This window comes from Podospora anserina, chromosome 3 (genome assembly GCF_000226545.1).
Source record: "Podospora anserina S mat+ genomic DNA chromosome 3, supercontig 2".
In the NCBI taxonomy this organism is placed as follows: domain Eukaryota; kingdom Fungi; phylum Ascomycota; class Sordariomycetes; order Sordariales; family Podosporaceae; genus Podospora; species Podospora anserina.
The window spans coordinates 1,031,536-1,056,791 of record NW_001914856.1 but is presented as its reverse complement, the minus strand read 5'-3'; the positions used below and the strand labels follow the sequence as shown (position 1 = coordinate 1,056,791).

The 25,256-nt window shown below is 53.2% G+C and overlaps 8 protein-coding genes across 8 annotated transcripts; 5 read left to right on the top strand and 3 right to left on the bottom strand.

The window, feature by feature from the left end:
• Positions 1-3,086: 3,086 nt before the first annotated feature.
• Positions 3,087-5,581, top strand: PODANS_3_4780 (uncharacterized protein; the record flags this gene model as incomplete). Its single annotated transcript, XM_001909232.1, has 3 exons — positions 3,087-4,241; positions 4,301-5,485; positions 5,543-5,581. Coding segments are annotated over 3 exons (2,379 nt in total), but the record flags the coding sequence as incomplete, so codon positions are not given.
• Positions 5,582-9,683: 4,102 nt separating this feature from the next.
• Positions 9,684-11,589, bottom strand: PODANS_3_4770 (uncharacterized protein; the record flags this gene model as incomplete). The annotated part of the gene is made up of 4 exons (XM_001909231.1): positions 9,684-10,319; positions 10,374-10,840; positions 10,895-11,155; positions 11,250-11,589. The coding sequence occupies 4 exons, from the start codon at positions 11,587-11,589 to the stop codon at positions 9,684-9,686; spliced, it is 1,704 nt and encodes a 567-aa protein (XP_001909266.1).
• A 2,679-nt stretch (positions 11,590-14,268) lies between these two features.
• PODANS_3_4760 (uncharacterized protein) lies at positions 14,269-16,764 on the top strand (the record flags this gene model as incomplete). Its single annotated transcript, XM_001909230.1, has 1 exon — positions 14,269-16,764. The coding sequence occupies one exon, from the start codon at positions 14,269-14,271 to the stop codon at positions 16,762-16,764; it is 2,496 nt and encodes an 831-aa protein (XP_001909265.1).
• A 454-nt stretch (positions 16,765-17,218) lies between these two features.
• PODANS_3_4750 (uncharacterized protein) lies at positions 17,219-18,617 on the bottom strand (the record flags this gene model as incomplete). Its single annotated transcript, XM_001909229.1, has 2 exons — positions 17,219-17,967; positions 18,068-18,617. 2 exons carry the CDS (start codon positions 18,615-18,617, stop codon positions 17,219-17,221), a joined length of 1,299 nt encoding a protein of 432 aa, XP_001909264.1.
• A 581-nt stretch (positions 18,618-19,198) lies between these two features.
• On the top strand, positions 19,199-19,916 carry PODANS_3_4740 (uncharacterized protein; the record flags this gene model as incomplete). Its single annotated transcript, XM_001909228.1, has 4 exons — positions 19,199-19,201; positions 19,267-19,286; positions 19,374-19,555; positions 19,618-19,916. The coding sequence occupies 4 exons, from the start codon at positions 19,199-19,201 to the stop codon at positions 19,914-19,916; spliced, it is 504 nt and encodes a 167-aa protein (XP_001909263.1).
• Positions 19,917-21,523: 1,607 nt separating this feature from the next.
• PODANS_3_4730 (uncharacterized protein) lies at positions 21,524-22,041 on the top strand (the record flags this gene model as incomplete). Its single annotated transcript, XM_001909227.1, has 2 exons — positions 21,524-21,858; positions 21,906-22,041. The coding sequence occupies 2 exons, from the start codon at positions 21,524-21,526 to the stop codon at positions 22,039-22,041; spliced, it is 471 nt and encodes a 156-aa protein (XP_001909262.1).
• A 223-nt stretch (positions 22,042-22,264) lies between these two features.
• PODANS_3_4720 (uncharacterized protein) lies at positions 22,265-23,650 on the bottom strand (the record flags this gene model as incomplete). Its single annotated transcript, XM_001909226.1, has 1 exon — positions 22,265-23,650. A coding segment is annotated over one exon (1,386 nt), but the record flags the coding sequence as incomplete, so codon positions are not given.
• Positions 23,651-24,535: 885 nt separating this feature from the next.
• PODANS_3_4710 (uncharacterized protein) lies at positions 24,536-24,928 on the top strand (the record flags this gene model as incomplete). Its single annotated transcript, XM_001909225.1, has 1 exon — positions 24,536-24,928. One exon carries the CDS (start codon positions 24,536-24,538, stop codon positions 24,926-24,928), a length of 393 nt encoding a protein of 130 aa, XP_001909260.1.
• Positions 24,929-25,256: the final 328 nt, after the last annotated feature.

Genomic DNA, 25,256 nt, shown 5'->3' with positions numbered 1-25,256 from the left:
CTGTCCAGCGCATGGCGGCGCACTTGCGCCTAGAGCTGCAGAAGAGAAGGCAACGACGGAATGACTGATGAATATTGGTTGCAGGACATGGTGTTGTTGTCCGGTGTGTGGTTATATCTTTCCTCAAGGGTGAAACGAAGCAGATGACGACGATGAATGTAAAGTAACTTACCGATCTTGACGCTAGACATTGGACAGGTCGATGCCACAGTGGCCGTCCTGACTCAGCAGTGCAGTTCGATGGAGTTGATTAGGTGATGGAAGTTTGGTGGGTGGTGGTGGTGAGGCGAGGGGTGGCGTACAGAGCGTACAAAAGCAATACCTGTACACACCAACTCGAGCCACTGAATGCACTGCGCCGACCGGCAATGGCAATGGAATGCTGACTGTCCTTCTTTTTTTGTTTCTTTCTGGAGCAACGGATGGCCTTGTGCAGCGCGGGCTTGGCTATGTCAGCATCTTGTTTTTAAACGCCCATTCCATCATCAAAGCCGCGGGACTTACCAACGGATACGGATCTTGTTATACCGTAAAATCCGAGGGGCTGGGAATAACACGTTCAAGAACGCGACAACACGACGAGAGCAAGCAGCCAGATCGAGACGTTTCGGTCTGTATGTATTACCCAGTACCTCGATACCACAGCTTAAGTGAGCAGCGGTTTGAACGAACCAAGGGAAAACCAGCCAGCAGATAAGGGACTCTCGGAAATGCGTCAAATTTTCCGATCCGTGATCCCCGCGAGTTCTTTTCCCGTCCAAGCAGCAAATATCGCGCCTCTTCTTGGGGATGCCGGCCAGGGTTATGTCGTTTGCTCAAATGATGCTCTTTGTCAGATGGGATATTGCTTTGTCAGCAATTGCTTGGATGCTTGGACGAGGAGACCGCGCGGTTGCGTGATGTGTCATCAAAGACGTGTGAGGTGGATTCTGTTGCAGCAGCGGGGAAGGTTTGGCTTGGCAATTTTGCTGCAGAGTCGAAATATTCTTGGCACAAATCTATCGGCCGGTTGGCTTTTCCGGTTCCGAAGAGAGGATGCTGGTCCGTGCCCACATGAAGCTTGGGTGAGGTTCTGGGATGAATTCAATTTCGATATCTGAGCTTCTGAACTTCGCCCCTTCTCAATATCAAACATGCCTTGCAGTTGTTGCGGCTTGTGATTGTCTCATCGGTCAGATAAACGACACAACCCCACCACCAACCTCGACTTACACCAAGACAAGGCCATGCATCCTCAAAGCCAGTGGCTGCCACGCTTGCCTGCATTCTCCCACTCGTATACCATGCTCGTCCTACTGGTCTCGGCGTTATTCAACATTAACTTTCATTCGCCCTTACATACGCCGGCTGCTGCAAACACTTACACTCTCGGTAACCACCGGCCGGTTTCTTTGCTTTCTCATAGCTAGCAGGTTCGGAAGCCATATGCGTAGTCATCGTCATTGCTACCATGGTGAGCAGTCAACTTTGTCAGTACCAAGTGAAGCTCCGAAGCTCCGAATTACTTCATCTCGTCGAGATAAGCCGCATCTTAGACGTCGAGTAAAATACGGTGACCCCCAAAAGGAAAATACTAAAGAATGAGGAACGAGGGCGCAGACGGGACGGCCATCTAGCTTCCGAATTCAGTAATTTTGCCAGTTTGATCGACGCCATCGTGGCGGTAGCCTCGCATGCCCGGGAAAGAAGGACACTGCCGAGAAGAGGGGATTACTATTCACAGGGCCTGACTAACACCATATATGGGTACGGTGAACTTCAGCACATTATCTCGCGTGTTCGCGAAGGAAACGCTGGACAGAAACTTGAATGTTGTGGGTGGGATCGCCTCTTGTCACCCAATCGGTAGCATTGCCATGCGTATACGGTGAGACTTCGAGAGAGCACACAAGATCAGCGGGGTGGTAAGGGTACGACATCCACTCTGACCCTCGTAAGCCATATGCAGTCTCTATCGATCTTTCCTGAAGCATTTCCTGTTCACTTATACAGCGTTCCATCAATATGACTCAGTCACTCGTGTGGCCTCTTCCGCAGCTGTCTCCTCACGGTTAGGATGGAGCAGCCTGTGCAAGAAACGAGGGTTGGGATCTATCTCTGTCAGTCCACACGCTCAGGAGAGGCGATGTCCCAAAAGTATCACTTACAGTAGGCAGATTTCTACGCTTTTCCCCGGGAATACCACAACAGCACATTGGTAAAGGATCGTAATTCAGACACTTCTCAAAGTATTCCACTTTGCCTGGGCCTACTCATCATCAGTTATGTGTAGTGAGCTGAAAGTGGTTCACAGGAACACCTACCGATGCATTGGACTTGATAGCCTGAGTAATCGAGCTCCTCGCAGCACATGGTCTGACGCCCTGGTGCGCAAGCCAATCCTGGCTTGCTGGCATCGATGGCAAAGGTGTGGTTGTAGGGATCGTTGGAGACGGACAGTCCAGTGGCCCTGGCCACGAGCATGCTGATGAGCACAGAAGCAAGCATCTTAATACTTTGAAGGTCACTTTGATGGAATGAAAATGGAAAAGCCGGTGAACCTCGACACCATTAAAAATGGCATGGCCATCTCGAGTTTTTAGGTTTGTGAATGTGGCTTGCTGTTGTGGAGAGAGTCCCAACTTGCCTAATCAATATCTGTTATGTTTTATTCCAGTTTTAACTTACTCCCCCTTGACAACCTTCACACTGCTTTCACCATGTCCCCCATCAAACACATCCGGGAATGCCCTCATCATGATCCGTAACGTAATTACACAGATGGTGTATCATCGCGTAATGTTACCTGCCCAATCAAAGAAATCTCGGGACGCACAGGCCACTCGCTACCCGACTGCATGGATGAGGTGACATAGCTCAGCTGTCGAGTGACGTCGATCCCGCTTTCTGTTCAGGTTTCATTACGCTTTTCCCCACGAGAACTTCAGCTGGGTCGGGTCATTGCCAAGGAAATATCTTTGTGGCCCCATCAGTTGGGCTAGCTGGTATAGAGAGGGATCCTCGTCATTTCCCTACATTTCATTTTCTTTCTTGTCGAGAGAGAAACTCTTCAACTTCAACCCAAGAAACACCTCACCAACAACTAGCTCTCTGAAACCGCTCACTTACACCACAGCCCAACGGCTCACCACCACCAGCTATGGCGGACTCCCCCCGCGATAGCAGTCCAGAAGGACTTGTTTCAAGCAACAGCAACAGCAAATACCCCAACTTTGAGTACATCCCCCATTTTACTTCCACTCGTCCCCTGTGAACCAGCTACTAACATCCCCCCTTCCAGAGTCGACTACGTAATCTCCTACTCCCTCCCACCCCCCTCCCCCCCCTCCCAACAACTAGCCGAAGCCGAAGCCTCCTTCAGCCAACTCATCCACCTCCTCTCCAAAACCGGCTTCGCAGTCGAGGTCCGCCCCGGCCGCGCACCCACCACCCCGACCTCCCCCTCGTCCCTGCTCATCTTCCTCCGCATCGCCTCCCACTCCCTCCTCGAAAAGCAAATCTACCGCTACCGCGTTCAGGACTGGCTCTACGGCGTCCGCACCGCCGCCCCGGGACCACCAAACAGCCTCTCGGAGCAGGAGCCCATCACCGACGCTGAACGTCTCCGGCTGGCGTACTTGTTGATCACGAAACCGGTCAACGAAGGAGGAGCAGGCATCACACCCGGGGTGGGCCAATGGCGCTTTGTAAAAAGCGTTTTTCCCCTTCACGACAGAAAGTTCAACAAGGAGTGGATCAAGGACTGGTCGACAAAGTATATCCTTGACGATGAAGATCTGTTGAAGATTAGGAACCAGTTTGGCGAAAAGGTTGCGTTTTACTTTGCGTTCCTGCAGTCGTACTTTCAGTTTTTGCTGTTTCCTGCTCTGTTCGGGTCGGCGGCGTGGTTGGTGCTGGGTGGGTTTAGCTGGGTTTATGCCGTGGTTAATTGTCTCTGGGGTGTGATCTTCTTTGAGCATTGGAAGGTGAAGGAGGTTGATCTGGCGGTTCAGTGGGGAGTGAGGGGGGTGGGCAAGATTCAGCTGCCGAGGCCGCAGTTCAAGTTTGAGAGGGAGGGGGTTGATGCGGTGACGGGGGAGATTGTAAAGGTTTATAGCCCGTACAAGAGGCTGGCGAGGCAGGCGTTGCAGGTGCCGTTTGCGGGGGCTTGCGTGGTGGTGCTGGGGGGGTTGATTCTGGGGTGTTTTAGCATTGAGATTTTCATTACCGAGGTTTACATGGGGCCTTTCAAGCAGTATTTGGTGAGTGTTTGGTCTGGTATTGAAGTTAGGGGGAAAAGAAGCTGACAGGATGTGTATAGACTTTTTTGCCCACGGTGCTGCTTACGATTTTTATGCCCACCTTCACGACACTGCTCACGAAGCTGGCGGAAAGGTTGACGGAGCTGGAAAACTATGAGACGGTCGATGCGCATCAGGCTTCGTTTGTGCAAAAGATTTTTGTGCTCAACTTTATCACCTCGTATCTCGGCATTTTCCTCACGGCTTTTGTTTATGTACCCTTTGGCAAGATCTTGGTTCCCTATCTGGATGTATTTCAGTTGACGGCTCAGAAATTTACTCTGGAGGGGAAGCCGTTGCCGACGAAGGAGTGGGTTATCAATCCTGACCGGCTGAGGAAGCAGGTGATTTACTTTACCGTGACGGCTCAGATTGTTAACTTTGCCACCGAGGTTATCGTCCCTTATGCGAAGAGGAGGATTTTCAAGACGGTGGAGAAGGTTCAGATGGAGGTCAAGGGGGAGAAGGGGGCGGGTGTGGAGTGGCCGAGGGATGCGGACGAGGAGCACAGGTTCTTGAAGAGGGTGAGGGAGGAGGCTGAGCTGGAGCAGTATGATGTTACGATTGACTACAGGGAGATGGTGATTCAGTTTGGGTATCTGTCCCTTTTCAGTGTTGTCTGGCCACTGACTGGTTGTTCGTTCTTGGTCAACAACTGGATTGAAGCGAGATCAGATGCGATGAAGATTGCCGCGAATAGTCAGAGGCCGATTCCATGGAGGGCGGATAGTATTGGGCCTTGGTTGAATGCGCTTGGGTTTTTGTCTTGGCTTGGTTCCATCACGTCGGCCGCGCTGGTATATCTGTTCAATAAATCTGGGGGAGGTCAGCTTGGTGTTGGGTCGGTGTGGGATATCCCCGGCTGGGCGCTGCTGTTGGCTATTCTTTGCAGTGAGCATGTTTACTTGGGCGTGCAGTTTGTTGTTAGGGGGGTGATCAAGAGGTTGGACAGCCCCGGCTTGCAGAAGGAAAGGGCGGAGAGGTTTGCTATGAGGAAGGAGTTGCTTGAGAGGATGGTGGAGGAGGAGGTGGTTAGTGCGCAGGCTGAGAAGGGGGTGGGTGTGAGGGATGGGGAGAAGATCACCAGGGAGGTGTTGGAGGAGGAGGCGAGACAACATAGTGGGTTGGGGCCGGAGAAGGTTTTTTGGTTGAGGCAGCGGGGCGCGGGGGAGAGTGTGGAGGTGGGGAGGGGGTTGATTCAGTTGGTGAGTAACTAATTTTGAGGAAAATGGGGCGAGGAAGATGATGCTGATGAGATGTAGGTTTCGCTTGCGAATAATAACACTGCGAAGAGGGAGTAGAGGGTGAGGAGGAAAGGTTGTTCGAGCGAGGAAGGTATTAGGTGAGAGAAGGGGGTGGTGGTGATGAGTTGGGGAAAGACTGTCCTTTGAGGGGGGAGTTATTTCAGGGGAGGGAGAATGAATGAAGTAGTATAATGGGTGCTTTGTTCTCTGGCTGACTTTCCATTATGGTGTGTTTTATGTTCCAAGGTGAATGGATATTTCACTGAAGTTGCACATTCATTCAAGCCATATTTAATTTACTCGTCCCACGGGGCGCCCTTTTCACTCTGGTGTAGTCTTGATTATCCCTCCTATGTACATATCCATGGACATCAATATTTCCACCTGACCCCCATTTTCTCTTCTAAAATGCTATCCTTTCTGTTTCTTCTTTCTGATCCCTCTCATTATGTTGTTACATGAGTTTTGGTGTTACAAGTTCTATAGCATGAAAACAAGACAAACGAGGTATCTCTATGTTTTCATAAATCAGGTAGGTATATGTACATGAGCTGGCGGGTTATCTACATTTGTTTTTTTCGTAGATGACACGGCCGTTTGTGGTGGACGGCAGGGTCCAGCTGCGTTGTTGAGGTTTTGCTGCCTGTGGCGGGGGCGAAAAGTCGTCGTGGTAGGGAGAATTGGTTGTTGTTGTATATGGTAATGGTAGTGGTGTGGCGGGCCTTGTTCGTGAGCGGGAGTTTGGTCATAGAGGTCCACATCCTCTCTCTTCCCTTCCTTGCGCCGTTACTCGATGATGATGGCTGCCGGGGTGGCCTCGACTTTCGAGTATCGTCGTCCATCTCCGCGTCGCCCCGCCTGGAGAGAATATCGCCCCAGCGTCTTGACATAGCATCGCTGGGCGAAGCAAGATTGTTGGTCGTAAACTCCGTATACAAAATTGATCCCCTCAAGGCTGGCGGTACTGGCGGAGGATGGTCTGAAACCAAGGGATTCGATCTGGCGGCTTCTTTTTGTCCACCACCGCCACGTCGTCACTTTCCTGCTCTGGCTTCGCCTCCGATTTTCGTAGGTTTTGCGACCTGAGCACTAGCCTGTCAACCTCCTTTTCTGGCTCCCCGGCTTCTGCCGCTTGTGATTTCAGCTCTGCTTCAGCCTTTCGTGGTTCTCGTAGCTCCGACGATGGTTTCTTCTTCTCCCCCTCCTCTGCCCTAGCTTCTGCCAGTTGTGATTGAACCGCCTCTCCAGTCGTCCCATTCGGTAACACCGGTGGTTTTTGCAACCCATTTCCCCTCTCCTCCACCAACCTCCTCTCCATCTTCTTCGCCTGCCTCCACTCATGATTCGCCCTCCTAAAAAACTTGAGCCGATCCGTAATCTCCTCTTCTATTTTCACCCTCTTCTGCGATAGTTCCCTCGTGAATCTATACTCCCCGCTCTGATGCCTTGCCGCCAGCTCGTCGAATACTCTCGCTGCTTCCCGGACTTCTTCTAATGTGCAGGGTTTCCCCCGTATCCTAGCCACCGTCTCTTCTAGACATTGCCAGTCCAGCTTTAGAATGTCCTCGAGGGGGCGTGCTGTGGATTTGTTTTCTTTTGGAGGGTGATGATCTGATTGCCGGGGGTGATCGCTTTGCTCTGATGGTAGTGGTTTTGGAAAAGAGTCCTCTTTTGGCGGGTTTATTGCCGCTTGCTCGTCCGATGGCGGCTGTTGGGAGGGGTTGGTTTGTTGTGATGGTGGTGGTTCTGGAGAGGACTTCTCCTCAGGTGGGTCTGCGACCACCTGTTCGTCTGGTGTTGTTGGTACTTCTGGTTGGTGGTCGATTCGGTTAGGTGTATTCTCTGCATCGTTGCTCGTCTCTGGTGGAGGTTGTTCAGTTGCTTCGACCGGGGCAATTTGTTGTCCCTCGTGTGATTGTTTTTCGGTAGTGGTGTTGTTGATGGTGGTGCCAAGTTCGGTAGGTATTGCTACCGCCTTGGTGACCTCAGGAGTGGCAGCAGTGCTGGAAGCACCGAGCCGCTGACAATCTTCCCATCTGGTATTGGTGACGCCGAAGCAGTACCCGTCTTCTCCTCTGGCTTCCTGTTCCCCTCCCCCCCCCCCGGCATAACCTCACCAAAGAACCTCGCCTGCTCATCACAAAACCCCGCCAGCTCAATATCCAGCATCGAGATATGATTCTCCGGCTCATGAGTCCTCCACCGTATAAACACCGTCCTAAAAGTCTAAATCTCCTCATCAGCAATCAAATCCCCCAACATCCACCCCCCCCACCCCCCCACCCCCCCATAATACCCCCAGACAGCCGGGTTGTCCCTCGGCGCCGTCTTTAACACACTAAACGGGTCCTCATACTTCCTGTGCAGGCCCGTCCGGATCGGGTCGGTGAGCGAGGCAGGCCTGGTGGGCTTGATAAACTGTCGTCTCGTCGTCGTCCTTGTCCGATGATCATGATCATGAGGTGAAGAAAGGCAGCAGCGCAAGCCCGGTGACCGCCTTGGTTTGGCAACAAGAAGAGAGTGGCGCATCTGTCAGAAACAAGAAAAAGACCACGCCGGCTCTCATGGTTGTTGCCGTAATCTCCAATATCAAAATGTTGAGTTGAAACAGCTGCTGCCCGCTCACATTCAAAATTCACAGAGAGCCAATGATGGTGGTGGAGCAAATTGGGTGCATACGGGGCGCCTTGATTGGCCATGGCCAAGCTGGCAGGTGGGGTGTGGGGTGAGGGGTTGTGGGTTAGGGTTGTAGCTGAAGCCACATCGACAACCGTATATGTGCCATGCAAACAACATCTGTGGCTCAACTGCACTACACATTCACATAGAACTACACCTGGTTGGAAGATATGGTCTGCTTCTGTGAGTTTAGACTGGGCCTAGCTATACCGTTCTCATGATCCTCACATGTCAATGTCATAGAACTCACTAACAGCACACACATTGCAAAAAAAAAAGAGATCCTTTTGTATTTCAGACACAGACACTAAGCTAAACCACAGACAGTAAAAAGAGTGCGAAGAAAAAACTTGTTAAAAAAGAGTTAGGCTATTGTAGGTGTGCAATGTTTTGGGGGCAAGCGAAATTGGAAAAAGCTAGGAAACTAAACTGAGAAACGTCGTGATTGTGGTGATGGGTGTTGCGTGTGTGTTTCTCTTGCCGTCGAGAGCCGAGTCGTTGGTTTTGTTGTGTTGTAAGAGAGAAATCGAGGCCCCCAGCCGAGACAAGGAAACCGAGCTGAGAGATGAGAGAGAAAAGAGGCTCTTCTTCCGTGAGGGAGGTCGGGGTATGATAGAGAGGACCAGTGGTTCGTTTCCTGTTTCCCGCGCCAAAGACAAATAGTTGGATCAAACGAAAGTAAGAAAGCAAAACCTCCCAGATGGAAATAAAAGCAGCCTACCCCCAACTCATCTCCGTGTCCCATTTCCCCCCGTCCAAGCCGGCCGTAAAATGCAACAGCTGGGTATTTGGTCGTATATCTCCATCCATACCTCGCATCCCATGATCCCCAAACAGCCGCCATCCGCCATCCGCCATCCCCTCTCTGCCCTTCTCTTCAGCCAGCCTCGTCAACAGCTGCGAGGTCCGGGCACGGAGGTGGTGTCGTTGGTTAGCTAGCTCTGCATAGGTGGGCCGAGGAGGTAAGGACGGGTCGTCGTATGCGAGACAAACCCGTTCAAGGAGCGTGATTGGCTCTGAGATATCGTAGAACAGACATCCAATTTGTGACGTGACCTCGTGAGACGCACCATCAGCCTTCAGCCCGAGTCCCCTACGCCCAAAACCTCATTGCATCTCCAACAGCATGGTATCTCTGTTCAGATCATGCCCCGGCGTTGTACAAATGCTCAGCATTCCCCTTCAGCCAATTATATCTGCATAGTACAACAATGGCCACCCGGACTCTCATCCGCCGTGACCTAGACCCGCCCATTGACAGACGCCCCTGCAAGACTTTTCGCGGCCGTCCCCCCAAGCCATCGTTCGCCAAGTATTAGGGAGGGTTCGATTAAAAGGCGTGACAAATGAAAATGAAGAAGTGAAAGAGAGAGAGAGAGAGAGAGAGAGAGAGAGAGCCGGCAAGCTGGTTGTTGTTTGGATATCATGAGAGTGTGAGACGTGTCGTGGGAGTAGGGAAAGAAGCGGTAAGGCTGCCAGATTACCGGAGCGAAAAGCCCTTCCTCTTCGGTTCCTTCTCCAGTGGCCGCCCGCTCTCCACTCTCGACTTCTTCTCCTCGAGCTCCAGTCGTTGCCGTTCAAGCTGCTCCTTCATCTCGCGGTGGCGAGCGTAGAGCTCCTCTTCGCTCTGCTTCAGCTTGGATTCCTTCTCAGCGACCTTCTGTTGGAAGACCATCTTCATCTCGGCTTCCATCTTGGCGAGCTTCTGCTCATGGAGCGCGCGCTCCTCCTCCTGCTTGACGGCGGGGTTGACCTCCTTGAAGACACTGGGATCTTGCGACACGCCCATAGCGATAAGCTTGTCTGTTCGGTAGTTCTCGTAGAGCGTGTTGTTGGTGTTCTCCTTGAGCTCCTCCATGTGGGTGCGGATGAGCATCTGGCGGAGCTTGACGAAGTCGCAGTGCTCCTCGTTGTCCACCTCGATAACACCCCAGGGGTAGGCACGGCCGCGGACCTTGCGCCCGTCGGCGTTGGTCACCTCGGTGTTGGCACCGACAACGGCAAAGGGAACCTTGGACATGATCTCGTTGTTCTCGGCAATCGTTTCCTCGTCATCAAGCTCATACCTGGGCCCCTCGAAGATCTGGACCTTGTGGTACTTGATGTCGGCAAGAATCTGCAAACAAGTCAGCGGTGCGTGCCCAACCCCTCCGGAGAAAAAAGAACGTACCCTGGCCTTGAAGGTAACAACCTCCTCATCGGTGAGGGTGTCGGACTTGGCAATGACTGGGATCAGGTTGACCTTGGTGTGGAGGCGCTTCATGACCTCGATATCCAGGGGCTTGAGGGAGTGGCCAGTGGGCTGGATGAAGAAGACGCAGGCGTGGATGCGGTTGTCAACAATGTTCATGCGGTTGACCTTGTTCTCAGCATCGAGGTAGGCGTCGAAGCGCTGCTCGATGTTGTCGACAATCGGCCTCCAGGACTCATCGTTGTTGACAAAGTCACCAAAGCCAGGCGTGTCGACGACCGTAAGCCTGAGACGAACACCCGCCTCCTCAATATCTGCGCTGATAGATTGAATACTGACGGTCTTGGGAACAATTTCGAGGCTGGGTCCCTTGCGCTCCTTGGGTGGGTACAACGACGTGTTGAAAAGAGTGTTGACGAGAGTAGACTTTCCGAGGCCGGATTCACCTGGATAACAGCTTGATCAGAGCTTGTCCACATACACAGAGCCAAAACACGTACCGACAACCATAACGTTGAAGTTGAAGCCCTTGCGAACACTCTTGCGGTGCCATTGGTTGGGGAGGTTGGCGAAACCGACATAGCCCGTCAACTTGCGGCGGACAATGTTACGGTCGTCACTCAAAGCTGAAGGAGCTGCGGCGAAGGAGTCAGAGGGACCTTCTCTCGAGTCTTGAGATCCGGGTGTCGAGGGCTTGCCAATGGGCACCACTGGCGAGGCCCTGACGGGGGGAGGGGGACTGTTGGGAATACCGTTTGAAGCTGCAGCACCGCGTTGTTAGCAAGACTCCTCCCGAATGGTCAGTGTGCAGTAGCAATGCGAAGATGCCAGGTCCAGGGGCGAATGGGGCCTGACAAATGGTATCATGGGGTCTCCTCATTGGAATCCGCTGGTGTCTGTGGACCACGACAGAATCGCCAGGTTTGGGATACAGCGAGCCGTACGAAAGCGGTTTGGCCATGGGGAGCTTGGGGGGGTCCTCGATGTTCAGCATGCTTCGGTAGTGGCGGATAATATTCTCCTTGCTCTCGCTGCCCAAGGGTAGACTGCTTGTCCTGCTCCCGGGGACTGGTGGAGACGTGGCACCGTCCCGCGATGAGCTACCGTCTGTGTCCAGGCTGATTACACTCTTCTCGAATTGCACGCTCTTGGTACGGGATCTGGTGGCGTTGTGGACCATGGTAGCGAAGTGCATCTCGGCAAGAGTGTTGTGTTGTGTGTATCTCGATGGGTAAGATGCTCGTCGTCCAAAAAACGAATTCCCAAGAAACGGTAAATGGCAGAGAACGAATGCGGTGGGTGGTATCCGGTGAGCGATTGTGGTGATGCTGGTGAGAAAAGAGAGAGGAAAAGTTCAGGTCGAGTGTGTCGAGATACATATCGGGTCGGACTCATATGGGGCGGCTAGTAAGGTGCGATGTGGTGGTCGGCTTCCCGCAGCGGACGGCGATACTTGCATTTTGTTGTCCTCAAAGGACCGGCACTGACGACAGCGAAGAACAAAAAGCAGGAGCTTACCCATTGTTTAGAGGCACCACAGTGGATGAAGCAGGTGGTTATTCGGTAGGTTGGTAATGAGGGGAAGGCACGAAGTCTGTGTAGTAGAAAGAACGTCAGCAATAAGCTCTGGTTTTGTCCCTCGTACCCTAACTTCCCAACTGGCACACGCACGATGTCCCAAAACGAGCTAGAGCCAGCAAGCACCAGCCAAAGCCAGGAGCTATTGGTCCTGACGGTCCTGCCCTTCGTTCTGGACACTCCTCTCTCTTTGATGGGATCTCCGGACACGTTTGTTGTATGTTGCTTGACCACAGTGCAGGCACAGAGAGCGAAGCAGATAAACACAGCCGGGCGTGCGTGGGCAGAATGGTAGATTCAAGCCAGGAGGTGCTGGGGGCTGGGCTTCACGTACGTACCGGGCAGACAGCGAAGCTTGTTTGATATGAGCGAGTCGCGTGTCGGCAGGTGTCAAGGAAGGGAGTTGGGTAGTAAAGGTAAGGTAAAAGGGTCTGGTAACGCTGGATCGCGTAGAAATACGGCGGGGGAAAAAAGAGTGTTCGAAAGGTACGAAATGTCGATGAAGAAGGATGTGAAGTTGTCGATAGTGACGAGGTGTCGCGGTCGTCGTGAAGAGGAAATCAAAAAAAAAATTAGGGTGCGACAAACAGGCAGGCAGGGTGGCTTTGGGTTGGGAGATTTCCCGTCGTCTGGTGCTGCGCTGCTCTGGGCTCGGCGCGGGCGCTGGGACTGGTCTCTCGCAAAAGGGGTTGATGCGCTGGAGGAAGTGGGTGGCCGCTGCGTCCCGTCACAGTGCGCAGGGGTCCTGGAAAGGTAATGACCGGGGGCCGGGATGTTGGGAGCTTGTGATTCGCCAACAGCCTGCCAATGGCTTCAAACATCCCCAGACCAAAAGGAACCAGAAATCTCGGGCCTGTTGAAGCTAATTAGACAAGACTCTGCATTCATTCCTCCATTTCTTTTTGATTTTCATTTCTTGAAGAAGAAGAAGAAGAAGAAGGAGGACTGCACTCTGGCCTTTGTGCTAAAAACATCCCGACGGCCGTCAACAGCACCGTGATACAGACTCAGATACAGACACAATTGTCACCTCAACCACGGAGTCAATACCGAGAGACAACTTTCTCGAATAGGGTGACCCCAGTCTTTTCAGGTACGGATATCTTAATCGCTGCCCACACCCCACCGAGCATCACAATGCCGGCATCACCCAGTCCGTCGGTTGCCGGTACTTTTGGCAACCGTCAATGATTCTTCAGACGATCAAACACAGCCTGTTCTGGACGAAGAAAACTGTGAATGCAGCAACTTCGGAGTTGCATATCTTTTCAGCATCAGATGCGGGCACGGACAAAACCTCGGGTGGCCGTTTCAACGGCCATTCAACATCAATTGGAAACGTTGTTTCAAGCACCACTTCTTCAACCTGACCTGACAGAAATCCTCAACCAAAAAAACAAAACAAAAAAAAACCATATGGGCTCTTGGCCATGATTTTCTTCAAGGAGGGTAGGTGTGGTGCCAGGGGGTCGGTGCGCTACCACTGGAACCATTTGTTTCGAAAGGAGGTGACACGGGATCACTTCATTCGATGCTCGAAATTAACGACCCCCTTTTATGAATTTCTTCCGCACGGCGTAGAGTCCTATGATCTGGTAAGCCCCGGTATCTTCAAGACTAGCTACAGCTTCAAGATACTACTATTGTATGCATGCTCGCTAGCGAACCAAATCATACGAGCTGCAGGCATTCCGGAACGCTCATGCATACATATTGCTCGTGTCACCCCTCCGAGATGTGGCAGAGACGTATTGGTGAGAGGTGAGAGCTGAGCGTCAGAGTGAAGTTGCGGACAGTACCACTTCTAGTCACAATGACTAGGTATAAGCTTCCTATCTCTATGATTACATTTATGTCTTCCTACAAGGAGGTCAGCTCCTATTGTTCTCATCAACACCGTCCTCACTCTCCCAAGACCCCTGATTATCTAACCAACCCAAATGTGGCCTGTGCGCCGTCCCTGAATGCCGAGCTCCCACCAAATCGGAGCTTGGGCCGCCCCCTCTGGCGATGATGTAACCAGATCGGGCCTTTTGGGTCCTTGAATTCTTGCGACTTCGACGGCAGCAGCAGGTTTGCAAGTTTTCTTTGCAGATTCTGTTTTTGTCGGTTCCGGTTTTTTTTCCATTTCCTCGTTTTCCTCCGTCCCTTTATATCTCCTAGACATCACGCCACTCGGCTTCAAACGTACCTACTACCTAAACAAACAATGCGCCGGAACCCCGCCATTCTCGGAGAGACAATGCTGGAAAGCCGATAAGAACGATATAAACAACAACCACCACAACAAGACAAAATGATACCGCCACGCTCGGTACTACACAGATGCCTTACGGGGATCACAAGGCGGCGACCGCTATTCAGCGTTACGACGACGACAAGATCACCCAGGAGAGCACCGTTCAACGGCCGTCATGGCTTCTTTACAAGCTCACGACAGGGGGCGGAACAAAAGGGGTCGTCAAAAGTGGGCATCACCCGAACCGTTGGTTTATCGACGACTTGCGCTTTGCTTGCTCTTTGGCTCTATCCGCACGAATCACTGACGCAGCTTACGAAGCCTTTGGGCTTAGTTGCCGACGAAAGGAGAATGTCGCCTGATGGCGTGGAGATCAAGGTTATCAAGAGCACCGAGAAGGGTCGGCAAAAGGAGAAGCGGGAAGAAGAGAGCGTTTGGGCTGGGATTGCCAAAGGCTTGGAAGGATTTCCTTCGATCCCGGGGCCGCCCGAGAATATAACTGATATGGTTGTCGACTTTATTTTGCCCGAGTGGACCAAGAGTTTGCCTGGGTTGATGAGGAAGTTGCAGCGGGAGTTGGAGATGGCACCGGGGTCGTTGGCGGCGGAGATTTGGGACGAGGCAAGGGATCCGTTTACGCACCCCGAGATTGAGTGGGAGGCTAAAGTGAGAGTGTCGAATGCGCTCTGTGAGGAGGAAAAGACTTTCTTGGAGAGGCGGAAGAAGGTTATTGTGCCTGCACTGGCAAAATACTTGGGGTTGAAAGAGGAGGATATCCACCCCGATGATGTCCCCACTGTGGCCATTTGCGGCTCAGGAGGAGGTTTGAGAGCGTTGGTTGCTGGAACTGGGTCTTTCCTGGCGTCCACCGAGGACGGCTTGTTCGACTGTGTAACGTATGCTTCGGGCGTGTCTGGGTCGTGCTGGCTTCAGTCCCTCTACTATTCCTCAGTCACGGGCAACAGCTTTCAGCGAGCGATCGACCATCTCAAAGCACGCCTCGGCACCCATATTGCTGACCCCCCGGTGGCTTTCAACTCGTTGACTTCGGCGCCGACGAACAAATATCTGCTGAGCGGGATTGTGGAAAAGTTCAAGGGGGACTCAGCAGCGTCTTTCAGTCTTGTCGATGTCTATGGTATACTGTTGGCGGCGAGGCTGCTTGTTCCCAAGGGCGAGCTGGAGGTCAATGAGAAAGACTTCAAGCTGTCCAGCCAGCGGGAATACGTCAGATACGGCCAGAACCCACTACCCATCTACACCGCCGTTCGTCACGAGATTCCAGAAATGGACGAACAAGACGCCGACGGGAACCCGCCCGTTTCAGAAGAGGCCAAAGAACGCGCAAAGAAGGAAGCCTGGTTTCAGTGGTTCGAGATAACACCCTACGAACTATTCTGCGAGGAGTTTTCCGCTGGTATTCCCACCTGGGCACTCGGCCGCAAGTTCAAAAACGGCTCTGACACTGGTCTCCGTCTGCCTGAAGTCCGTATGCCTCTCCTCCTCGGCATCTGGGGCAGCGCCTTTTGCGCGACTCTCAGCCACTACTACCGTGAAATCCGCCCCATCATCCGCAGCATCGTCGGTTTTGGCCCCATCGACGGACTTATCTGGAACAACCTCAACGAGGATCTTAGTAAGGTCCATCCTATCGACCCTGCCTCGATGCCGAATTTTGTGTATGGCATGCACGGCAAGTTACCGTCCACCGTTCCCGAAACCGTCTACGACAATGAAAACATCCAACTTATGGACGCGGGCATGTCGAACAACCTGCCCATTTATCCGCTGTTGCGCCCGGGGAGGGATGTAGACATCATCATCTCTTTTGATGCATCAGCAGACATTAAGACAGACAACTGGCTCTCGGTGGTGGAAGGGTACGCCATGCAGCGCGGGATCAAAGGGTGGCCGTTGGGGATTGGGTGGCCCAAGCCGGAAGCGTCGGCGAAGGAAACAGCGAAGCAGCTCGACAAGGCGGAGAGTGCCTCTTCGCCGTCTGAATCTCAAGATCGCGTCGCGGACGCGAAGATGGAGCAGGCAGCCCGTCAACAGCAGATGCAAGAGGATGACAGTTCCAAAAAGACCGAAGCGGAAAAACATCAGCAGGCTTCGGACGAGTTGGGGTACTGCACGGTTTGGGTTGGGACCACGCAGGAGAGGAGTAGTGCTCCGCCGCCGCCGCCAAAGCCGATTGATGATGAAAGTAGCTGGAGACTTATGGAGCCGGACGCGGGGATAGCGGTTGTTTACATGCCGTTTTTGGCGAACGAGAAGAAGGTTCCCGGGGTAGATCCGGCGGGGAGTGAGTACATGAGCACGTGGAATTTTGTGTATAGTCCGGAGGATGTGGAGGGGGTGGTGAGGTTGGCGAGGGCGAATTATGAGGAGGGGAGGGGGCAGATCAAAGCGACGGTGAGGGCTGTTTATGAGAGGAAGAAGAGGAGGAGGGAGGAGCATGCCAGGAGGGTGAAGGAGGAGGCGTGGAGGAGGGTGATAAGGGGGGGCCGGGCTGGGAAGGTTGGGGTGGAGGGGGGGGATCAGTTTAGTTAGGAAACGGACTGGTGTCAGGTGGTAGGATAGGAGCGTGGAGGATATGGTTGGAATGGTTAGATACCCTGTTTAATAGATTTGCTTTCATGATTATTATATTCATCTGGAGCGGGCAGGCAGTGTGAAGTCCAAGATACGGTTTTTTTTTGCAACATTTAAAAACACAATACTATACATACATACCACACCTTTGACCGGCCAACCCCTTTCTCACCCCTTTCCCAGCCCCAGCTCTTCCATGCCCACCCATCTAATGCCTTCCTCCTATTTTTTGGTATACTCTCTTTTGCACAAATCGTTCTTTCTTTCTTCACAGCGCCATAATGTGTAATGTGTGTGAAAAAAAAAAAAATGCTCTAGATATACAAAAATACAAGTTCTCTTCTTCCCTCTTTCAACTTGCATTTTCTTCCCCACAAAACACCTATCCCTTGCATCTGATTGATTTGCCCATCTAACGAGAAATCAACTCGCCAATATCAATATAAGCCGGCTCCCACCCCTTATTCTTCCCCTGCTGCCCCTGTCCTTGTCCCTGCTGCTCACCACCACCACCACCACCACCACCACCACCCGTCTCCATTTCAAGCACATCACTCGGCACCTTGGCCCCCTCCCCAGGACTGTACAAATACCACGCCTTCAACGCATGCATCGCAGCCTTCAACCTAGCCTGCTCCAACGTCGCCCCCTGCCCCTCCCCCAGCTTATCATTCCCCGAGTACACCCCCACCACAAAAACAGGCGTCCTCGACAGCCGACCGGTCTCCGAAAGCAGCCTCGCGACCGGAGGCTCAAACTCCTCTCTGGCGCAGAGCATAGCCAGTTCAAGAGTGGGATGCTTAAACGCAAACAACCGCTCCAGATCCAGCTCGCGGCAGAGGACGTGGGCCTTGACAAATGATTTGGCCGCCGCGCGGCCGCAGTGGGTGTACACCGCTCCGACAACAGCACGCGCAAAGTTTGCGTGCGCCTTTTCCGATAGCTCGCGGGTGGTGGAGGAGCCGTAAGACGTGGGGGAGAATTTGGGGGTGGGGTTTGCTGCTTCTTCGTGGTAGACACCTTGGCCCTGATCTTCCTCGACGGCCTTGTCTTCAGACTCTTTAGCTTTGCGGGGCATGATCAACTGCCCGAAATCGTCATCGTAGATTACCTTGGAGGCGACCGATCGCTTCCAGTTGTTCTTGTTGATCTTGTCGACCACTGTGCGGGTGTACCGAACCCGGCGATGCTTTCCCCTGGGTTTTTGAGGGTGAATTGGAGAAGAGGAGGATGGAGGGTTGCCGCCGGGGGCGGCGGCCACTTGTATAGCCCAGGATTTGGCTATCCTGTTGAGGGGGCGCGGGGCCGGGGAGGCGGGCCATGGCGGCGAAGAGGACGTCCATGGGGAGACGGGGGTAGTGGACCATGAACCATTCTGAGGCGTGGTAGTTGATTATTGTGGCGCCGAGGAAGGCCAGGCTGGAGTTGTTGAACAGGGGGTTCGGGTCGGCCGAGGCGTCGACGAGGGTGCGGGCGAGGGTTTGGAGGGGGATTTTGGGGGAGAGCGACAGGCGGGCGTGGAGGGCGGAGAGTTTTGCTGATTCGAGGGCCCGGTAGGGTAGGGGGGAGGGGAGGGTGGATGTGTTGGGTGGGAGCTTCTCGAGGGGGGGGAAGCGGGAGTGGTCGGTGCCGTCTTCTTCGTAGACGGGTTCGGTCTCGACGGCGGAGGAGGAGGATGAGTACCGTACTGGTGCTACTTGGGTGGCGCACTTATATGAGGACCGGAGGGCGGCGCCGGGGGTGGAGGGGCAGCCGGGGCGAGCGGCGAGCAATTGGCCCGTTGCTCTTTCGATTCGTAACCTCTTCATCATTGGGTGGGCGGGCTGAGGAAGATATGGAGGAGGTATGGTGGTGGAGGTGGGTTGGGAAAAAACTCGTCCAGTTTCGCCCGGGGGTCCAGTATTCCTCGGTGAGAATCGCCGGGGTTTCCTCCTCTTTTCCCAAGACGTCGGGGGCCGGATTATTCGGGGGTGTTGGTCAGTAAAAAGGGTGGTGCGGTCGTGGGTTGCTGCACCGTTCCCCGGTTCGTCGCCGTCAATCTCGGAGAAGGAAAAAAAGTTCTCCAATGGGCCGTGAAGCTGCACAGCGCCAGTGCTGTTGCAGGGATCTCAGTCCCGCAGAGGTTGTGGCTGACATAATATTTTTTGAGTATAGGTAGTGTAGCACCCCGCTATCTACTATCAGGCCCAAGCTTTCAGTTTGCGGGAGCTCTCTGTGTGATGCTCGCCCAGGAACAGCACCCACTGCCCGCCAGCGCCTGTGACGGATTAACCATTCGCCCTTTTCCCTGCCATTGATTGGACCGCGCGAGCCCCCCAGCGACGACGTCAAGTTCGAGAGGCTTGACAGCTTATCCCACGTCAATCCACATCCTCCTATACAATCAGTCAACATGGTATGTTACTTAAACGTCTTCTCTGTTCGCGTCAATTGAGCCCTATGCTGACACTATCTCTCTAGGGTGGCGGTCCCAAGATCCCGTGAGTTTGCGCCTTCCCCCGAGATAGACCTAGCGACGCCATAAGCCAGACCTCAAGAGTCCTAACGAGACCGACCCCGACACACAGGTATCCCAAGCACGTCTGGTCGCCGGCCGGTGGTTGGTACGCCCAGCCTGCCAACTGGAAGGCCAACACGGCCATTCTCGGTGTCTGCGTCTTTGGCATCACTGCTATGGTCTGGAACCTGAGCGCCGAGAGGGAGTTCCGTCACAAGATGCCCGAGCCAGGACGTTTCTACCCAAGCAGATAGTATGTTGATGCTGGCTGCCATTGTCTTTGTCGGTTCACGAGCACTGACCTTCCCTTCCAGCTGGAGCAAACAAATCATCGAGCACGAGCGGGCGCAAAAGGAAAAGGCAGAGGCAGAGAAGAAGTCATCATAAGACAACAGTACCCAAACCGGCGCGGGGGCCATTTTCACGGTGTAACTTGTACATGAATTCAACAAATTTTGGAACCTCTAGGCATCGATATCATCTTTTTTTTTCCTTTGGTGTTTGGAGCCTCAACACAATGCCTTTGTTCTTGGTCGCTACGGGTTTCCGTACAATACGGCTGTGTTCTACGCAACAGCCCTGTTCACAACACATTGTTCGGTGTTGCTGCTGAACGGATACTATTAAAGCGCAGCTATATACTGACTCTCCCAGGGTTCAAAAGGGCATCAAAACCATCATCAACATCTTTACTACTTACTACCATTCGACTACGCCCACCATGTCCGGCTTTTGGAATTCCATAGACTTGCAGTCTGAGCAGTCGGACGGCTCATCCGTCGCTTCTAATCTCCCCTCTAACCCCCCTTCTCCTTCACGGTCACTTCTATATGAGCCTGACATTGCAGAGTACGACTCGGACCTTCCTGATTACGAGTCTGAATCTTCTGAAGACACCATCAGAATCATCAACAATGTCTCGGGTTTAGACGAAGCAGAAACTCGAGAATGGCGCAGTCTTCGAGACGATCTCGAGGAAGGAGAAATTCGGGAACGTAGCACCCTTCACAGAGAAGACGCCGGTCTTGAAGAAGAGGAGGCTGAACATCAACCTCAGGACATGGGCACCTACGTTCCCGACCCCAAATTCACCTTCCTTTTCGACCCTGGCCGCCACCACCCCCATCACCAACACACATGCTCCATTTGCATGATCTCCCCCCTTCGCATCCTTCCCGCTACCCAACGCCAGAGCATCTACAATCAAAACAACGATTCTGTGCCTTGTGTGCTACCGTGCGGTCACATATTCGGCCAAGCTTGCATCCGTCAATGGATGCAAGACCACGACCAATGCCCCGTTTGTCGGACTCCCATGGTTCACGAGCTGTGTAAACACAAGATTAGGCTTAGACCGCTGTGGAAGGAGACCATCTGGTTGGTTCCACGGACTATCCCTGACGGGGGGAAGATTGCTGCTTTTTGCTCCACTTGCGAGGCGGTGGAGAGGCGGGCGGTGATCAATGGGTTGATGGAGACGCTGGGGAGGTTGTATTATGATGCGAAGCTGAGGTGGAAGAGGACGGGGAGGGAGAAGGATCGGGTGCAAATGGTGAAGTATAGGGTGAGGATGGATGACGATTTGAAGAGGTTGGTGACGAGGGAGACGGTTGGGGAGTGGTGAGTTTTTCTCTTTTCCCGCTTTTTCGATTTGGCTTGCGTTGCTGGCTGACGAGGTTGTTGTTGTTTTGTGCTGACGCAGGTGCTGTTGCTTGCTTGGGTGCTTAGGTACTAGGCTTTTGATCAAAATAGAACTTTTTGTTATTTACTTTTCTTCAATACACGCATATTTTTGTTCCTGATGTTTTGATGATTCTTGTGGTGTACATACTTTGTTTGGCATATGCTGCCCCTTTTACGCCCAAGGTCTCCTCCAATGTTGAGAGAGGTATATATACACCTTCTAATCATTCAAAGGCTTTCGACAATACACTGACGCTACGCCCCCCGAGGCTTGGTTTTATTGATCGCTTGCTCCGGAGGTACTGCATAATAGCATTGGATCCCTCCCCTACACGGGAGGCCCGAACCACACGGCCCGCCAAGCCAGTCCTCTCGCCGCTCTTGGCATCACCCATCCCGGCCCGTAATTCTTTCAACTTCCTCCGTTTCAGACAAAACTGTTCATATCCCAGCTGCCCAGCCAACCTGCCATACAACTGTGAAACTGCACTTTCCTTTCCAGCCCCTTATGTAACCACCCTCTTCCCTTTCATGAAAATGTCCTCCACAGACTCCAAAAAACAAGCCAACCTCTCCCGCATTCGCACCAACCAGCGCCTCTCCCGCGCCCGCCGAAAAGAGTACATCTCTTCCCTAGAATCCCGCATCAGGGAGCACGAAGAAAAGGGGGTGCAGGCAACACTAGAGATTCAGCTCGCCGCGAGAAAAGTCGCGGAAGAAAACCAGAGGCTGAGAGAGTTGCTCGGCAAGGTTGGGGTCAGCGAGGCTGGTATAAGAGAGTACCTGCAACAGCCACCATCCCAGACGCCCTGTAGACGTGAGGAGCAACAGAAGGACGCAGAGCCCAACGAGTGTTCCATGGCGGCTGATTTGTAGGTTACCAACCAGTCCAACTGAATTGGAAGCTGATAAACAGCAGAATATCCCTCATCACCGGCGCAAACACCAGCCAAGTCCGTGTGACGTTGGGATGTGCTCCCGGGAGGAATTGTGACGTTGATGAAGAGGCTATTGAGAAGACTATCACTCGACTGAAGGGCTCAACCTCAAACTAAAAAGCAATGACAACACATGGCGATGAATTCATATTTTCCGCTTACTTTGCCAGGGGCATAGGGGGTATAACTCATAATAAGTAATAGGTACAATCAATGTGCCCAAAATACAATAAACAATCAAACCGCTTCTTCAAAAAAAAAAAGCCCAGTTATCCTTCAACACCAACCCAGATTTGCAAAAAAAAGAAAAAAAAAAAAAAAAGAGGTCAGACCGCCGGCATCACAAAAAGTAGTCGGCAACGGGCTTCTTAGCCGGCATCCCCCTCGAATCCTGCGGCGCCGCCTGGAAAACCCGATACCTCCTGGCCGGCCCAGCTCTGTTGTAGCCCAGCAAGTCATTCTCCATCAAAACACCTCTTGACCCCTGCCCGCCCATCCCGTCACTCCTGTTCACATCCCCATTACTCCTCGCCAACACCCCCAACCCAGAGTCATCCTCCGACAGCTCCAGCAACGCAGCCACATTCCCGCATCGGTAGCAGTAATTGGGCGCCGACCACACCGTGACGATACTCGCATCAAACATCTCCTTGAAGCCCTCCATAACCAGCTGATGCGCCCTCGCAATCAAGCTCAGGTCGTTCCTGTGGTTGAACACCTTGACGATATCGGCCCCAAACAAGAACCCAGCCCCCCTCGGCGACAACCCCCACCCATCAATCTCATCCGGATCCGACCAGAGCAAGTCGCACATCGCACCCTCATGAGGAACTTCCTGTTTCCGGTCCAGCAGCCGAATCTTGTCCACATTATCAATCAACGGACTCAACCCGCCATGAACACACAACACCGCCCCCGCCGGATTCCCAATACTTCCCCCACTCGCCCCGCTCGCCCCCGACCCCGGCGGTCCCGTATTCGTCGGCGCCGGTGGCCCACCGCCATCCCCGAACCCATTCGTCGTCGGCTGCCCCCCTCCCGCACCATTCGGACTCCCTTCCGTCCGCCCCCTCTCAGGACTGCTCCCGCCCTCCCCAACCTGACTTTCCCCCACCTGACTCCCCTCCCTCGAAGAAGAAGCAGAAGAAGACCCCTTCCTCAAAAACCTCGAAATAATCTGCTGATCCGCATTACAAACCTCAATCTCCACATCCGGCCCCGCCACCGGCGCCGTACCACCACCACCACCACCACCCCCCTCGGAAAGAGTATTACTAGCCCCCAACACAACCGCCCCCAGCGCCAAGTAATCGAACACATCACAACAATACCTCCAAACATTCGCGCTCCCATACTTCCTCAAGCACTCGTCATAGAACCCATACACCATCGTAATCTGGCGAGACTCGTGGTTCCCGCGAATGAGCGTCATGCGGTCTGGGTACCGAACTTTGAGGCAGAGCAAGAGGAGGAAGGACTCGAGCGAGTAGAACCCGCGGTCGACAAAGTCGCCCATGAAGAGGTAGTTCGTGTCGGGGACGTCGCCGCCGACGCGGAAGAGCTCCATCAGGTCGTGGAACTGGCCGTGGATGTCGCCGCATATTGTCACGGGCGCGTTGACGGTCACGACGTTGCCTTCTTCGATGAGGAGCTCGCGGGCTTTGTGGCAGAGCTCGCGGACGTCGTTTTCGGGGATGGGGCGGCAGGCTCGGAGCTGGGCTATGGCTCTGTTTTTGGGGGGAGTAGGTCAGAAAGGGGATGATGGGTTGCGCGCGGGTGTATGGGTTCTTGCCTGTCGAGGTCACTCATTTTCCTTGTTTGTGTGTGTGCTGTGGGAGGGTGCCGGGTATCTAGATGTTGGATTATTGTGTGTATGTGTGTGTGTGTGTGTGTGTGTGTGCTTGTCGCAAAGAGAGTTTGTCGCGATCGATGTGGGTGGTGGCGTAGGGGAGCAGCAGGGTGATAAGTCCTATCCGATAAAATAAACTTGGTGGTTGTTCTTGTCTAGACAGCTTGTTGTATTTGCGCCGCGCTGGGCTTGAACAAGAACAGATTTGTGTCGGCTACTCCTCTAGCAATAATGAATAAAGAAGCAGCAAATATCAGATGAAAGAATGCTTTTTCCCCCAATTTTTCTTTCCCTTGTAGAAATATGTTTTGCGCCAAAGGCGACGTCCCCAGTCGTGGTTAGCCAAGCTGAAACCCGACAATTAACTACCCTGGCCCGTGCGTCCCTAGCTCCGGTAAGCTTTAGCGCGTAAAAATAAAAAAAGGTGCAGTGACGCGCGCCTGACTGACAGCTCGGGCTCGGGCTCAAGACGAGGAAAACGGCATTGTGGGGCACCAATCCATCAATCCACCAAGCTCCATCCATCCAGCACCGATATCTCGAAGTAGAGCTCCTGCCCCCTCCCCCCCCGACCCGACCCGACCTCCCCGAAGAGCCAGCCCATCGTTCGTTAGATTTGTTTCAGGGCTGGAGCCATGATATAATCCCTTCTCTCCCCTATCTCACACACTCAGTTAGTATGTTATCCCCCATTCTACCCTTATTCGAGAAAAGCTAACAATCCCCTCAGTTCCCCCCTCCACCACCAACACAACCACAATAATGCCACCCCCCCACCTTCACCCCCGCTCCCGCTCAACATCAACCCTCTTCGCAACCACCCTCCTCGCCTCCTTCCTCGTCGTCGCCCTCCCCCACATCCTCCCCTGTCCAGCACCCCGACGAACCCTCGCCGACGGGGAGCTCGATCCCAACGCCGCCAAGAGAAGAAAAAAACAAATCGTGGGGGAGGACGGGGTGGCTAGATTCAACAATGCAATCGCCACCACGCCAGAGGAGCTCCAAAAGCTAAGAATGGAGAGGCAGAGGGAACGAAAGGCGGAGAGGGAGTGTCCGGTTCCGAAGCCGGGGGGGATATTGGGGGAGTGGTTGGGGTTTCACAAGGAGGAGGAGAAGACAGTCGAGAAGGCTGAACCGAGGAGGGAGGGGAGGTGATGGCTTGACAAAGATGAGATGGGCCGACGGACATACAGGAAGGGGGCAATAACAACAACAACAACAACAACAACAACAACAACAACAACAACAACAACAACAACAATAACAAGGGGTTGGGGGATAATAAAACAAAGGGAAATACCACAAAGTTTGGTTGGGGGTTGTACATACGGGACAGGCTTTGGAAGCAGGGAACGGTTGGGCCGGCCGGATGGCAAGAAGTGGAAGATGAATGCGGACTGATAGATGGATAATACCCTCAGGCGAAAACAACGACAGTGGGACAGAAGCTGCAAGGAGACATAAATCAAAATAAATGGAATTG